Source organism: Brassica napus, chromosome A10 (genome assembly GCF_020379485.1).
Source record: "Brassica napus cultivar Da-Ae chromosome A10, Da-Ae, whole genome shotgun sequence".
NCBI lineage: Eukaryota > Viridiplantae > Streptophyta > Magnoliopsida > Brassicales > Brassicaceae > Brassica > Brassica napus.
This window is the reverse complement of record NC_063443.1, coordinates 8435645-8452370: the sequence shown is the minus strand read 5'-3', so window position 1 is coordinate 8452370 and position 16726 is coordinate 8435645. Positions and strand designations below refer to the sequence as shown.

Sequence of the window (16726 nt, the reverse complement as noted above, 5' to 3'; positions counted from 1 at the left end):
ATATATTTAAAATGACTTTAATTTTTATAAGTTAAAACTATTTATATATGTTAAAGTATATACTTATACCTAAAAGTGGATTTAAAATAGATTTATGTTCAGTTTTTTTTTAAAATAATATATATATATTAATCTTATACTTATATTTCGTGTAAAAGTATATATCTGCATATACCCCGTTTAGACATCCGCCTATACGGCTAGACACTATACAATCATCTAACGCGTAATGAACGCCTAGCGCGTTTTAGAACACTGATAAAAACTAAGACTAGAGAAAGAACAAATGATTGGCATGTGAATATCATTTTGTTTTAGTCTCTTATTTTGTATTTTCTATGATGCATTTTAAAATAACACAAAAGATTCCGAAGCTAAATTAGGAATTTAATGTTGACTAAATTTATATTTAATTTGGCATGGTTAATATAAGTATATATATATATACTTTGGATTATTGAAGTGTTTGTGTTTTTTGGTAAAAATGTATAAGTTTAGTATTTTATTGACCATTATATTTGTGTTTTTTTTTCATATACTTTGAAAATCATGTTGTTAAGTTTCCGTCGAAATAAACAGTTATTTAGCAAAGACTAATGTTGACTAAATATTGGAATGTTTATCGAGGATTGCTGAATTATATAAGCACTATTCGAGCTTCGTTTTTGCAGCTAGCATGCCGTTCAGATATTTAAGAAATTCAGTTTGGCACAGTTTGGTTTCTATGTTCCGGTAAATGTTTCCCAGGCCTAATGGATGCTATGGATAAATTTTGTTTATGCGACAATTAACTCTTATTCTATCACTGCACAAGTATGCGTGAACATGTGGAAAAAGGTCTTTTGAGATTTTAAGAGTACTTTGGATGGAGGGATTAAACTATATGACTTTTATAGGTTATAGAAAGGGCAAGGAAACGACTAATAGACAACATAAAAACCAAAGCGTCAACTTCAAAATGTTCCTCTAAACCTCTACCCGTTACTTAAATCCTAATACTCAACAATTCATACAAACTCCATTTCGCAGTGTCTTGATTGAATCCTTCCCTCCGTTAACCCAATGCACATGTCTAAAAGTTCAGGGTCCATCGTCTTGTACTGAAACAAAGAAAAAGGAAAGATCAGTCGTATATGATACTTGGCAGTATTCAGTTTGAAAAGAGACGGACAAACTTACTGCTCAAGACGAAGCCTTGAAGCAAGCTCTGTGCTCTCTCTGCCTGCTCTGGCGTACCCGAAATACGAATGACATTCTGTGTTTCTTCTGGTCGGTCTTCAACTAATGTTACAGTAGCTCCAGACCACTGTGATCAAATGGTAAAGAGTGAAAGAAGATTAGATTTTCAAGACATGATTTTGCAAACCAATCTAGTTCCAGTTAATAGAGAGTTTCACCTCACTGACTTGTGCAAGCTTGTTTCTTGATTTCGTAACAAGCTTAGGAATAACCTCGTCTGGTAAGACAATTTCAAGAGTGCTCCTAGTAACAAGTGCCACCGACATTCTAGAGGTCCAAAAATAACAACAGAAAGGAGATGTGTGAAACAAATAGTTCTCGCCTTCGTGGAATATATTTTTGTCTATGGTTACAGCGAGAATAATTTTAAGTTTGGGAGTTTCTCTACCTGCTTGCCGTGACAGGAACCTCATCCCGGTGTTCACTTTCACCCCCCTTTGCAACTGATCCACCACCTTCCTAGAAAAACTCGGGACAAACAGTATATGTAAATCCATGAACAGTAACCATTTTGTGCATCGGTAGTGTTACGTTTAGCTAGCTGTCAATACGTGGGACCCTAACTGATTATGAACGCATTTGTATTGAAAAGATTGTAGATGAGACAAAAACCTTATATTGCGGCGCGGTTGCGAGTCCTTCACGGGGTTGAGTTGTGTTATTCGATGAAGCTACCTCCATTACTCCTGCAACACCTTCAAGAGGGCCAGTTGTGGAAGTGGAACCCGGTGGTGTCTCCTTCTGCGAGAGCTCCTTGCACATATGACTCCGCAACCGTAAGGTTAATTCAACAAGTGCATCCCGAGCTGCTTTGATCTCGCCAGCAATCTACATACGCATGAAAATTCTCTTCTAAGACCAAAAGTACTTTATAATATTATATGCACAAGTCCTCGAAATTAGACAAAAAAAACCTGTACAACAACATCATTGATGGAAACACACTGGGGCATTTCGTCCCTAGCTAGAATCTGTACGCTTGCTCCAGTTAATCGTGATATCTCAGATACTGATCCTGCTTTCCCTTCCAAACATCCTGAGTCTCTAGATGAGACGAGCAATTTCGTTGTTATATGGTTGTCTTTATCAGGAATTAGGTCTACGATCTGAGTTTGAATGTGCAACAAAGCTTCTTGAGCAGGGAAAAGCGGGTCATCAGGGGCCTATTCAAAGTAAAGAACCCAGAAGTTCAAGTTCACAGTTGATATGTAACAGATACTGCTGCAGAAGATCTAAGGATGTTAAAGAGTACCTCTTCTGAAGAAATGGTAATTATCTGTTCATCAGATCCAGCAACAGGGTCAGATACACTCATGTCCACCCCCACATCGTTCTGAAGCAAATCTACTATTCCTTGTGATTCTCCAACAACCTTAACAATCTTATCAACAGGGCAGAGAATCTTGAACACAAGCTCTTCAGTGTAGAAAGGCTGCTGCACATTCTCACCACCTGAAGCTGCTGCTGGAGCTTCATCTGCGTAGTTAGATTGGCGTGAGCTGAAACTGTTATTCCTGAAATTGCCATGGTTAAACCTATCTGAAGATTGTCTTCTCTGCTGTGGGATGTAGTCATCAGCTGGTAGCCGTTCTGGTGAATGTACACGCCCCTGGAAATGAGTGCGATCACGATGCTGACTCTCTCTTAGACGCGACGCTACAATACCTAAAGCGTTTCTCACTGCAGCAGGTTCACCTACAATCTGAAAGAAGCAACACACATTCATAATTCATAACCAAGATTCACCATTTCATAAATGTTCTGAAGCAACACTCAGACCTGAACAATCTCATCAGACTGAGAGACGCAACGAGGTAAGTTAGTCTCGCGAGGAAGAATCCTAATATGAGTCTTGGTTTCAATCCTCATCTGCTCGATAATCTTGCCACCTCGACCAAGCAAGCAACCAACATTAACCTTGGAAACCACAAGCCTCGTCACCACTTTCCCTCCTCCAGGCCTCACACCGCCGTAATCCTCCTCATCCTCCGGCGGCGGAGCTACGCCGTACCCGTACTGAGCTTCGCTCTCCAAAATGCGGTCGTGGACACTGAACAAAGCCTCCTGAGCGGGAGAGAACGCCGGCATTCTCCCGTCGGGGTCACGCCGACGGTTATCGGAAATCTCGATGATACGCTCGACGTCACCGGGAACAAGCTCGTGGACGTTGATCCACGCGCCGGTGTGCTGTCGGATGGACTTGATGATGGATCCGGATTTGCCGATAACGCCTCCCGCTTTGGCGTCGTGGCAGAGGACACGGTAAGTGGTCGTCGCCATCGTGTCGGAGTGAGACTTCGACGGCCGTGCGTTACCGCCGCCGCGGTATCTGTTATTTCCGCCGCCGCCGCCAAAGTTGTGGTAGTTATTGTTGTAGCGAGGTTTAGACCTTCCGATGGAATCTCCGTCATAGTCTTGGTCATAGTGATAGTTCCTCTTCGATCTAGATCTCTCCATTACACACACTCGCTAATCGCAAAATGAAAAAATCAAAAGTCCAATCAACTAGTCATTATATCGATCTCGCCCCCAAATTTCAAGTCAAGAGAACCTACAAGTTCCGCAGTTAATTAACTTTTCTTTCCTTTTTCTCGGGAAAATGGAGTGAAACTTTCCGTCAATTTGTCTGGGGACGGAGCAATGCAAATAGGTTTTCAGATTAGTTATCGTGAGAGGGTTCTTGAGAATCGCGAAGAGAGAGTTGTTAAAGTTGGGACCGTGCGAGGTTAGTGGTGTGCGCTCATTACGGTCTTGGCTTTTTGGCTTATATGCTAAACGTACTCGTTTAGGTGTTTGAGACTTTGGGAATGCTTCATAGTTTATTTATTTTTTCTTTACTTTTTTTGGTAAAATGTTAGAACTTAGAACTAATTTGGGAAAACGGTATATTTCAACATGAACTTTATTTTTATTTTTTTTAACGCTGATTTATTATGATCTTACAATTATGATATAGGAAAGATTATATATACGATTCGACAACCGACAATACTACCTGCATAATTGCATAGTTTGGATAATTGTTTAATAAATCGCTCTCTCCGGAACTTGAAACCTGGATTTCCTTTAATCTGCAATAAATTGCATAGTTTGGGATTCGAACCCCAGACCTGGATGTAGAAGCCTTTAAACCTTAACCAATAGGCTACGGTGCTTCCACAACAACATGAACTTTATAGTAGTGCATTATTCATACTAAACGAATACTACATGAAATCTCAAAATCGTATATATACAGTATAACCTCTTTAAATTAATATCTCTATAAATTAATAAAAAAATTATAGTTTTGGTGTAGTTCCAACATTATTAATTTATAGAGGTTTCAATGTATATATATATATATATATATATATATTAAGTGTAACAAGTATTAGTCAACCGTTAATTTATTAAAACTACATCATTTGGGATAAATTCTGTAAAATATTTTTTTTTAACCGTCAAAGGTGTAAGTCATCCATTAATTTATCAAAACAATGTCATTTTGGATAAATTTCTGTAAAATTAAAAATTAACTTTTTGAGAGGTTCAAACTCTCACATTGGTGGACTAATAAGGACATATTAATTGCTAGACCAAAATAACTTTCTTGTATACATTGTGTAAACATTAACTTAAATATCAGTTTTTGCTTAATCAAATAAACGTTATAAATTTTTTATTGTTTTAGTTTTATCAAATAAATTTATAATTATTATTTTTAATTTAACTTTAAAAATCATTATTATACAAGTTAAATGATTGTGTTTAAAAAAAACAAGTTAAATGATTTATTATTAATTCAAATATTTAGTTTATACTTGTCCACTAGTGTGAAAGTTCGAATCTTCCAAAAATTATTTTTTCATTTTATAGAATTTATCCAAAATGGTGCATTTTGATAAATTAACGGATGACTAACATCTTTGACGATTAAAATATATAAGCATGATTTTTAGAGTTTATGTAGTATTTTTTAATTTTTTATTTTGCAGAATTTATCTAAAATGATGTTGTTTTGATAAATTAACGGATGAGTAGTCCCTTTGACAGTCAATATATATAAGCACGATTTTGAGAGTTCAAGTAGTATTTTTGAATTTTTGTTTAGTTCGATATGGAATAAGCACTACTATAAAGTTCGGGAATGAAAAGGTACGACGTGTAAAGTTCATGTAGTATTTTTGGATATTTGTTTAGTTCAGTATGAAATACGCATTAATACAAAGTTTAGAAAGAAGTAGGCACGATCGGAAACTGAGTACGCCGAACGGAACTATATGAAAGAATAGAAGTAAGATTTTGAAGCAGATACGTCTTGGAATCATATATCCATATATATATATATATATATATATATATATATATATAAATATAAGAAAATTTAATAAAATTTATGGCTAAAAATATGATTCAAATTGAAACAAAAAACAAATCCCTTATAACAATTTTAAATGATTTCAGATTATAACTGTGAAAAAATAAATTAATTAATTTTATAAAAATTATTAAAAATTAATCATTTTTAATCTTTCATAGATAATTGACACAATATATTTTAAATATATATGTTATATCTCTAATAAAAATTAAGGGCATAAAGATAATTTATAGTTTTATTTTTAGTTTTATATTTTCATATTTCTGTTCTCTATATTTTAATTTTATTAAATTTTAATAAATTTTAAATTTTATACAATAAGACAAAAACATGATTTTATATTTATTTATTTATGACAATGTGTTTTTTTAAATGGAATCATGATTCAAAATGGAATCGTTACCAAGTTTAATATCTCAAGTTTAATATCTCAATTAATTATTTTGGTAACAAAAGATATCTCCAAATGAGCCTTATTTTATGTAATTTTCTCAAATTAAAATTGTCTTATCCTCAAAGCCATCAAGAATTGTACTACAATGCCATGGGAAGATACATAGTGTATCGGTGGTCAAATGTTTTGATTTTGTTTGCAGTAAATTATTGTCATAGAATCATCGGTTCTCAATGCATTGGTGGGAGTGAAAGATAATATACATTCCATTGCCAGACATAGTGGCTTCCTTGATTACATACTTAAAGTGATTGTGTGATAACGTATTTAGTAACAGATACCAACGAAACCAAACTGAAGCTTAATCATTTGAAGATCAAGGATTTTATGACAATAATTTCTTTTCAATTCCCAATTTATGATCTTTTTTAGTTTTATTCATGTTAATTGGGTATTGAATTTGTGCAGCAAGTATTAAATATCTAAGATATATCTTTTTTTTTTTACAATCTTTAAACTATCGTAAAAGTAAGCAACTGTAATTTACTCTATATTAAAATTTTGGTTAGTGGTGTTATGGTTTTTCTTTTGTGTTTATTTCTGAAACTAAACTGAATAAACAATAGATATTGATAGACCCCTGAATCATGTTTGACTTTGGAAAGAAATGCCGCAATCAGTAAGCATGTGTTTTTTCACTGGTGCAAAAGTGTTTAAACGAAAGAATCTCTTAACATACAAACCTCAGATCAACACTCAGCAGCTCTCCTCTTTTTTAACATTCCGAGTTTACCAGAGAAAAAAAAAATTATAAGAAAGTGTATAAAATATGTTACATCTCACACATTTTCTGCTCATACGTGTGGGAGTGACAGCTTGTTTCTCAATGACCAAGACCATGCTCCACAACCTGAAATAAAGACCGATATAAGAAGAATGAGTATATCCAACATACTGAGCTGCTATAGCGACCCAAACAAGGTATTTTAAAGATTAACTTAAGAATGTTAATTGGTGGTCGCATATATCTCAAATCCGTAGTCCACTAAACATGTGGATCTCTAACTCGATACATAGTGTACGGAAATAGTGAAGTAGTGAGGAAAGTAGGAAGGATGAATAAGTCGTGGAGTGCTAAGATAAAATTCCATTATTAACCTCTGACAATACAAAGGCATATATGCATACGGCCGGGGGGACCGAACATACAGAAGTCTTAACTACAAAAAAAAAGTAGTTAAAATAGAGTAACCTCTGATTACTAAATTATTATGCTCTAATATTATATCAAATTATTTACTGATTTAGCTATACACCAAGTTGGTTGCCAACACTACATCAATTTGCAATGACTTTTAAATGAATTCATTTCATATCATGTTAAAGAATTTTGAGTAAAGGTGAAATGAAGAAGATGAAGCTTTGTTTTACTGAAATTCATAACACTCATTCTTAGGTTTCAACAATCACAAATAGATGAAATTTATAGAACACAATTGAAACCTAGTGTTATAGACTGATAGAGAGATCCTAGTTCTTCAATGAATCAAGGGTTGAGAGCTTGTTGTACAGCTTCACTCCATTAACACCTCTCCATCCTTGCTGCATCAGTCCTTTGCTTTTTTTTCTTTGACCTCAGCTTTTGAATATGACCGTTGTGCGGATGAAACACAAGCGAGTGGGCTCTCTTCTCATTTGGAGTTCGGTTTCTCTTGGCCGCTTTCCCTTTCTGGTCCATTGCCAAAACTGCATTGTTTTGATCACTCTGCTTAATACATGTGTTGGTAAGCACATAAATTACCGTTTCTAACATATTAATATACAGATTATAACCTAGAACCTATGTTCAAGTTAAAACATGGGGATCAATTATAGATGACATAGAAGTGTATTATAGGTGTATTGTAAGCCATTTCTAGACCTGAAAGTAGTTTAATGGCTTGAATTTTGATTGAACATCTTTTGTTTCAGTTATATGTAACTTATGGTTTTCTTTTTTTAACATTGTTTTATTGAAACTGATTTAAAATATTTTACATCATAGAAGAATATGGCAAATAATGAGAAACTAATGGAATTTCCACACCGGAAAATAAAAACATGATTTATCACACATTAGAAATACCAAACTAGTCTTGTTTCGAAAGTAAGGTGAATTAGGTGTTCTCGTTCCTGAAATAGCAGAAGGACTTCTGATAGTTTCAACGAAATCACGACAATAATTATCATAGTTTTGATACATCTTCTTCTTCAGTTACCTTAATCAATTTTGTCCGAAGTTAACTTCAGTTAAGCTATCGTTGAACAAGCTTGAACTACAAAGTACAAATCAGGTAGATAGTTGGGATTGACAATTCACGTCCCAAAACCGACACGAAAAAACAAATACCACACAAAAGGGACAATAGAACCATAAGCAGATCCAAAACGAAGCAAAATTCATTTCTCGAAGAAGGTTTCACCCTAATATCGAGAGAAACTAATATCTCTCACCTCAAAAGCAAAGCAAAAAGATGAAAAATTAATAGAAACATAGGTATCCAACTATGGAATTAGAAGTTAGAGAAGAGACACCGAAACAAAGTTCTCAGTGTTTTACATGCATCCGCTCTGTTGGACCTCTCACCAGCAAGCAGATTATATCCGTGAGGAGGACCAAGGCAAACAAATAATTAAAAGGTAAAGGTGAGAGGCCGGTACCGGTGATAGAAAAACCACCGACCGGCCTCAGATCTTGATTTGTCAAAAGACGGTTGCTACTTACTTATGATTTTCTGTTCACTGTTTGCTACCACATTGATTTGAGATAATCCTATATACAATAATTTATGGACACTTCTAACAATAATTTATGGTTGGATACTTTCTCTTATTTCTGCATCTTTTGCGGTGCTTTTGTGGTGACTGGTGAGAGATATCAATTTCTCTCGATATTGAGGTGGAACCTTTTTCCAGAAACGGATCTTGCTTCGTTTTGGATCTGATTATGGTTTTATTGTCCCTTTTGTGTGGTTTGTGTTTTTATCGTATTGGTTTGTGGACGTGAATTCTCAATCCTGACTATCTATATGAATTGTAATTTGTAGCTCAAGCTTGTTCAACGGTATCTTAATTGAAGCTAACTTGGGACAAAATTGATCAACACAACTGAAGAAGAAGACGTACCAAAACTATGAGAATTATTGTCGTGATTTCGTTGAAGGTATTATAAGTCCATCTGCTATTTGCTAGAACGGAAACATCTAATTCACCTTGCTTTCAAAACAAGACTAGTTTGGTATTGCTAATGCGTCATCAATCATGTTTATCTTTTCTATTTTCCGGTGTGGAAAGACCATTAGTTTCTCATTATTTGTCATATTCTTGGATGTAATATGTTCCAAATCTATATTATAATGGGACAATTTCTTCACTACTGAGGCTGTCCACATGGGCAGATTGTGGACCTCACATTTAATATTTTTTCTCCAACCGAGTGGGCTTTGAAATGTGATCTATGCTCATTTGTTTGGTGGAATTCGGACAAATCAGCCCATAAGCATCATATGAACGATCTCCAGCAGGTACATTTATTTTTGGTGGATCCCACTTAAACAGTAGTTATTTCATCTGCCAATGTTCCCGCTTTTGTTCGTTATTTAAATGTGGGCTGATTTCGTTATATTATTTGTGGGCTGATTTATCTCGAAGCCCATATGTCAAGCCTTTTTATTAAATAAGGTTTTGTTTTGTATCTCAAAGAAAGCTAAACTTTAGGTTAAAAGTTAAAGTTGATTAGGTCAGAAGTCTTCTTCTTCTTCGAGGATTCAACATCACTGTCTCATTCGTTGTTCTTAAAAAAAAAATCCTTCCTCTCATCTTTCTACTTCCCCCTATCTCTTCATCTCTGTCTCTTGCTTACCCTTTGTTCAACGTTTCTCTCTTAACATATACAATGAATCTTCAGTTCTCATTAAAGCCATTCATTCTCACAAACTCTCTGCCTCCCTTTCTTTACAATCGAAGCTTCATATCAAAACCGAAGAAACACCTCAAACCCTATAAATAGGAGAGGAATGAGAATGGAATCAAGCTACACCAACAAGCTCTCTTATTTATCTTCTCGCCAAAACCTAGAAGCCTCCTTCGGAAATATCTTGTATGTCTTCCTCTGATGTTGTTGCTCAATCAGCCCTCCCCACTCAACCTTTAAAGCTCTCCGACTTGGTAGAACTTCTCAATTCAATGTTGGTTGCCTCCTCAGCTTTTGGGATTCCCTTAACATCAAGAAATCGGTGTATTTATGAGAATCACCCTCCTTTTCCTAGATGAAAAGGTATAGTCATCTTCACTCTATCACGCATGATATCTTCCATCTCTGTCTTTTCTATTTCTTAAAAGAAGTTTGAGTTAACTCATTTGACTGCCTACTCAGAATTCAGTGATTCATGGATTCAATCACTACCGCCCATATTTACGTGACGGTTCGATCGTCAAAGTTGATAGGTTCTCCATGAAATCTATAAGGCTCATGGTGAACATGAAAGTGTCAAAGATCTGAAGGCCATGGAAGCTCGATATCCCTCGTATCGTCTTGGCTTCGTTGAAAACCAGTGCATGTTTTACAACTATAGTGATTGTCAACTCAAAACTTAAAGTTATGTCTCGACCCAATCTCAGTGTTTCTTTTTAAAAATTTCAGATTGCTGATGGTAGCAGGAACTTCTAAGATGAGGAACTGCCAAAATGATTCTCATTAACATGATCAGCATCAGTTTATGGTGAGGCTTATATCAAATTACCTTTAGAAAAGAAGATGATTATTATTCTGCAGTGTTTCAATTTTGTTCTCTTATGTGAATTCTCAAGCCCTTACCCCACTATTATAAAACTCTCAGAAACAAATGTTACGAAAGGAGGACAAAACTCACTGTAAGCAACCAAATACCACAAATGCACCACATTTGAAACAAAACAAATGATGATAAATGAAAATACCAAACGAAGAGAAGATATGTAATATAATCACAGAGAGCATAATCATTATGTGAAAAATTACCACAACAAATAAATCACACCATGTAAACTACTCTGCCAACACAACAAATACATAACATCAACTGCAAGAAAAGTAGCACAGTTCATTAGGACACCACAACCCTATTACAATACAAATTTTTAAAAAATTAATGACCACACAAAATACAAACTTCACAAAAAAGCATCACATAGATACATTAAGATAGAGCAACAACAACGTTCACGACTCCGCGCTTGCGCGTAGCCCTGCCCTTAGTCAGTTTTAATAACAGTGTAAAAAACAATATTAACCCGTTCGAGTTAAATCACTTGAGAATAAATAAGCATATTCAAATTATTTATATGCATCCCATGTTCGGAAACTCGCTAGGCGTTCCATGTACGCTCGGGTCACGCCTAGCGATTAATGATACAATCAGAAATTAATCGGAGATTAATCAGGGATTAATTTTAAGATTTTTAAATTATTTATATGTATATATATATTTTAACGTTACGAATACCGTCGAGTTTGTGGTAGCTCATTGGTTTTTCCTCCTTGTTTGATGAAATGGTGTCACGGGTCATGGGTTCTAGCAAGCTTAAAGCCCATTTTTGTCAATTTTTTTGGATTTCGCATTAATGAATCCAAATTTATTGAATTTCCCTCGTCTTTTACATCTGGTCCTGTCGAGCAAAAAACCCTAATTTTCGATTTCTCACTTTTGTTTTCATGATTCTTCACATTCTACTCTTATTTTTCGATGTGATTTGCCCATATATGAAAGATTTCGAACCTAATTCATAATTTTACGCTTAAAATTTAGAATAAAGAGACATATTTTTTTGTTTCCGATTTTTTGACCGATTTGCTCCAAATCGACACGACTGATGGTCGATTTGCGTTTCAGCAGCGATTAAACGGGCCAACTCGCCGCGTTTTCGAACATGGTATGGTATGCACCTAATCCATATGGGACTATGTCAACAAAATAATTCCTGGCAAAAAGTTAGAAAGAAGTTCCTTATTAATGCCAAAACCGATGTTTTTGAATAAATCTCAACTGTTCCATGTCAAATTTGACCGTTGACTTTGTAGATATTAGTATTACCCGCCATCCAACCGACCAGTCCCACGTGGCAGTCTTTTCCTCCACCTGCAACCGAACCGAACCTAACCACCAAACCAATCGCCGTCCAATCTCTCTCTCTCTCGCTTTAGAGAGAAAGAAAAAGTCATTTTTGTTCTTCATTTTCTCTTCTTATTCCGGTTGCTGAATCCGAATCCCACCCAATTTTCAAGAGGAAGGTAATCGTTAAACGATGCCGTATTGCGAGGTTGTGAAAGAACACGTCGACGCAGAAACGACGCTTAACAATGCCGGCGTCAAGATCTTCTACAGAACCTACGGTCATGGTCCTTCCAAAGCTCTTCTCATCATAGGTCTCTCTCTCTCGATCTCCGACCTTGATTTCAATTGGGTTTCCGATGAAATTCTCAAAGGTTTCCTCTTTTTGTGCAGGTTTAGCCGGAACCCATGAATCGTGGGGACCTCAAATCAAGGGCTTGACGGGAACGGATCAACCCAACGACGACGACGGAATCGTTTCCGATGATTCAGGAACCAGCCAAGGCATGGAGGTCTGCGCTTTCGACAATCGTGGCATGGGTCGTAGCTCCGTTCCCACCCACAAATCTGACTACACGTGAGGACTCTCAATAGTGAATAACCTATGCTTTGTGCTTTATGTTCCTTTACTTCGATTCATCCATCAGTTTTGTGCTTTGCAGAACAACTATAATGGCCAAGGATTCGATTAGTTTGTTGGATCATTTGGGTTGGGAGAAAGCTCACGTGATTGGGCATTCTATGGGTAACTTTTTTGATCGATACGTTAAGGAGTCTCGTGTCTCTTCTTTCTTATTCTTCTTCTCTTGCCTTCTTTCTTTGTGTGTTTGTGGATTAAACAGGAGCTATGATAGCTTGCAAGTTAGCTGCAATGATTCCTGAAAGGATTCTCTCTCTTGCGTTGCTTAACGTTACAGGTGGAGGTTTCGAGTGTTTCCCCAAGGTAACACTTGGATGAAACACAGGGCTCTATTTCTTCAATCTTCTTCTTTGATAGCAATGACTTTTTGTTCATACGTGTTGTTGAATCTGTTGGTTTCTTTGTGTAAAGATAAGAGTAGTTGTTCTTTTGTGATTGGTTTCTCTGACAGACAGATACTGTTTCATTTGGATACAAATCTGATTTTAGCCTTTTTTGTTTCTATGTTTGTTCAGCTTGACCGGCTAACTCTTTCCATTGCGATACGTTTCTGGATGGCAAAGACCCCTCAACAAAGAGCTAAAGTTGATTTGGATACACATTATTCACGGGTGGAGAGATCTTCTTTTGATGTGCTGAACTTTTTATAAGAACAAATTTTTTTTTGACATAATAGAACGGTTGTAAATAAATCTGATGATTGGAGTTTGAAAAATGTTTTACTGCAATTTTCTTTCTATGCAAAGTGCGATGCTGTTTTTCTCTGTTGTGGTTGTTATGAGCGATGCATAGATTGAGAAATTGAATCATATTATTATTGGTCTTGGAGATGCTAGCAGAATGATTTGGCTATAAAACTCTGTGATGGGCTACCCTCACGAGGAAAAATTGTGAGAGATTAGTTCTTACGCTGTTTATACATGTATATGCAGGATTACCTAAAAGAACGCATAGGCACCAACACAAGGAGGGATGTCCTATATGAGGTTAGCACACTGGTTTGATAATGCAGACATATAAATCATTCATTTGACTAATGATGTTGTGATCTAAAGGAACTAATGTTTGAAGAGATGCAAATTTGCAGCAATATGTAAAAGGAATATCAGAAACTGGAATGCAGTCAAAGGACGGGCTTGACGGCCAACTTAACGCTTGTTGGTTACACAAGATCACAACACCAGAGACTGAACGGATACGCTCTGCTGGATTTCTTGTCTCAGTCATTCATGGAAGGTATGTGGACACAGATGCAGTTAGAATTAAAGAAAGAATCTTCTGCCTATTCGAACAATTAATTTGAGCCTGTGTGGTGGGTTTATATGCAGACATGATGTCATTGCTCAGATATGTCACGCGAGAAGACTGGCACAGAGGCTATACCCTGTTGCTAGAATGGTTGATCTTCATGGAGGCCATCTTGTAAGCCACGAGAGAACAGAGGAGGTACTGTTCTGTCCTATTTACTCGTGTCTTAACGTTTCTGTCTCTCTTGCGTCTCTGATGTATTGAAAAGACTTGGTCGCTAATGCGTCTTTGTTGTCGTCCCTTATCTCCTTTAATCTGCAGTTAATGTTTATGCTTATCATACCACAACTTAACAGAAAATATATAAAAGACTGAAATAGAATCATACTAATCTGAAAATAAGAGTGAGTTGACTATGAATTTGATGAACTGATTTAATCATATTATATGGATAAAGTCTAAGTGAGCATATTAGGAAGAACTCTCGACTGCTGTAGTAACTGATCAACCATTGCAAGCAATCATAATGATACCTAACTTGTCAGCTCTTGTGCTATAATATGGTGGTAGAGAGAGAAAAATATTTTCTTGCTCTTAGCCGTATCTCTATTTCCCCAAAACCTGTAAGAAATGATTAACATAACTCACTGATCAATTTACAGGTTAATAAATCTCTTCTTGAGTTAATCAAAGCGTCAGGAGTGAAGAAAACAGCAACTGATTGGACTAACCTCACCATGGAAGATCCTGGTATAGAAATACACAATTCATCCATTGTTTAAGACCACAGGTTTTCTTCTTTGAATGTTGTTCTGAGACTGACATCAGTATTTGCTTGCTCTCTTTTGTTCTCTTTCAGGTTATTTCCAGAGGAGAATATCACTTATTAGAAGCTCATCAGAAGGCAAGAGTGCCGCTTCTCCTTCACATTTCATAGTGGAAAAGTTTCATCGCTGTCTACTTTTCCTCTTCGGGCTTCTGGTGTTGGTTTATGAGTATGCAAGAAGAGCTTTGAGGGTGGTGAAACCCATCAAAGTTGGTCCTTCTCTTACATAACCAACAAACCTCTCACACTTCAATTCATACACCGGTAAGCTCCTTGACTGCTTAACAATGCCAAGATAAAATCGAACTTTAGCAACTAGACTCATTGTAATCTGCCATTTCTTTCAGCTTTGGTTATGCAATGCTTCAATGATCAAGCTGAAGAAACGTACGGACGCTAGAGTAGGAGATGCTGCTTTTACAAGGAAGAGAGATTAATACAAAACTGTTGATATGTACTTGTGTAGAGAGACAAACATTTTGTTATATTCTATTTACCTCGGATCGAAATGTAGTATTGTAAAGACAAGACTTAACCTCAACTGAGACTTTAAATGTTTTCTGTGTACCTCCCCTCCTATATAACATACAAGTTTGTGATTAAGTTTCTGCAGACTATGGTTATCTATCTCTGTATAAAGAGGATTAAACGCCAAGATCTTTTGATACTAGGATAAGATTAACCACTAGCTAGAAAACAATTTAATGCTAAAATATTCTAGGTTTCATGAAAACAATATGTTGAGTATATGAAGCTAAGCTTCTAGTACTTGAACAATTTTTTTGTTATGAGATTACGAACAAAGACAAGAGGCAAGAGCTAGTTATGAAATATGTACAAAAGAAACAAAACAAAGAGGTGGGAAGAGAACATGCCTGGTGGTACTGGTTTTGTCTGTAACCAAAGCTGGAAAAACATTATCTATCGTGAAAGATGATGCCTAGCTGAACTGTATAAATCTTCATAACAATAGAAAGAGCTTTGAGAGAGATGGAGAGAGAACGAAGAGATAGCAAAAATGAGTAAGACCGTAGACGAGATTCTGGTAATATTCCTTCATGCAAAAATATTCCCATGGCATATACTCTTCATGACACCATTGTTTACGGGTAAAGGGTATTTCGGCCAAGTTATATCGCAGAGAGAAGTTTTGGGCCAAAAGCCCATTAAACCTTTTTTTGTAGCCCACTCGAACGAACCCTCAGCTTCTCTGTTATTTTTTGTCGAAACAAAGCTTTTAATTTTTTCTTGGCTAAAACCTCTATTAGCTACGAAAGGAAGAAAGCTGCAAAAAAAAAAAAAAAAAACGAATGGCTGCGACTGTCCCTGCAAGTGCTCCTTCTAACCAAGCTTGGGATTTTAGCTGGTAACTTCTCTTACCTAAATCTTATGAATCGTCTTCTCTGATTTGGGCTCTCACATACTGATTCGATTATTGAAATCTTTGGTTTGCCACAATTGAAAGGAGTTTCTTTGATCTAAACTTCAAAGTTCCCATCTTCCTTCTTAGAGATTGGTTTAGGATTGCATCATAATCTCTACGTTTACATTGTAATGACACGAACAAATTTGAATTTTTATTCAATAAGAGATTGACTGAAGTTAGTGATTGTATGTGACAGAGTTTGTTTTCCCCTCCCCAAATTTGCAGTAAATTGGATGTGAATTTCGAATCAGAAGAACATGCTTTGATTGTATACACAACGTTAGACGTTGATAAAGAGGTTTGACATTTTTCTACCAATATAAGAAGTTCGATTTCCCTACACACGTTATATGTTTTTTTTCTCATTTCACTCGATTGTTTTTGTGTTGCAACCAATATTTTGCAGTTGCAGCCTGATAAAGTGAGAAGAGTTATGTCGGTATCAGACAACAAGCTTTCTGT

General features: G+C 36.0%; 2 protein-coding genes across 3 annotated transcripts; one reads left to right on the top strand and one right to left on the bottom strand.

Moving 5' to 3' along the window:
* Window positions 1-866: 866 nt before the first annotated feature.
* LOC106430534 (RNA-binding KH domain-containing protein RCF3-like) lies at window positions 867-3998 on the bottom strand. 2 transcript variants are annotated; one of them, XM_048742783.1, is made up of 9 exons: window positions 3795-3998; window positions 3019-3708; window positions 2492-2941; window positions 2154-2402; window positions 1852-2067; window positions 1628-1698; window positions 1398-1506; window positions 1180-1306; window positions 867-1100 (listed from the first exon to the last, which is right to left on the bottom strand). In XM_048742783.1, the coding sequence occupies exons 2-9, from the start codon at window positions 3694-3696 to the stop codon at window positions 1081-1083; spliced, it is 1920 nt and encodes a 639-aa protein (XP_048598740.1). In that variant the 5' UTR covers window positions 3697-3708; window positions 3795-3998; the 3' UTR covers window positions 867-1080. The 2 variants fall into 2 exon arrangements, with proteins under 2 accessions (XP_048598740.1, XP_048598739.1); XM_048742782.1 differs by having other exon boundaries at window positions 3019-3984.
* Window positions 3999-12204: 8206 nt separating this feature from the next.
* Window positions 12205-15405, top strand: LOC106430562 (dihydrolipoyllysine-residue acetyltransferase component of acetoin cleaving system-like). Its single transcript, XM_022692984.2, has 10 exons — window positions 12205-12438; window positions 12518-12701; window positions 12787-12869; window positions 12967-13067; window positions 13280-13375; window positions 13697-13750; window positions 13852-14000; window positions 14093-14210; window positions 14675-14762; window positions 14872-15405. The coding sequence occupies exons 1-10, from the start codon at window positions 12318-12320 to the stop codon at window positions 15066-15068; spliced, it is 1191 nt and encodes a 396-aa protein (XP_022548705.2). The 5' UTR covers window positions 12205-12317; the 3' UTR covers window positions 15069-15405.
* Window positions 15406-16726: the final 1321 nt, after the last annotated feature.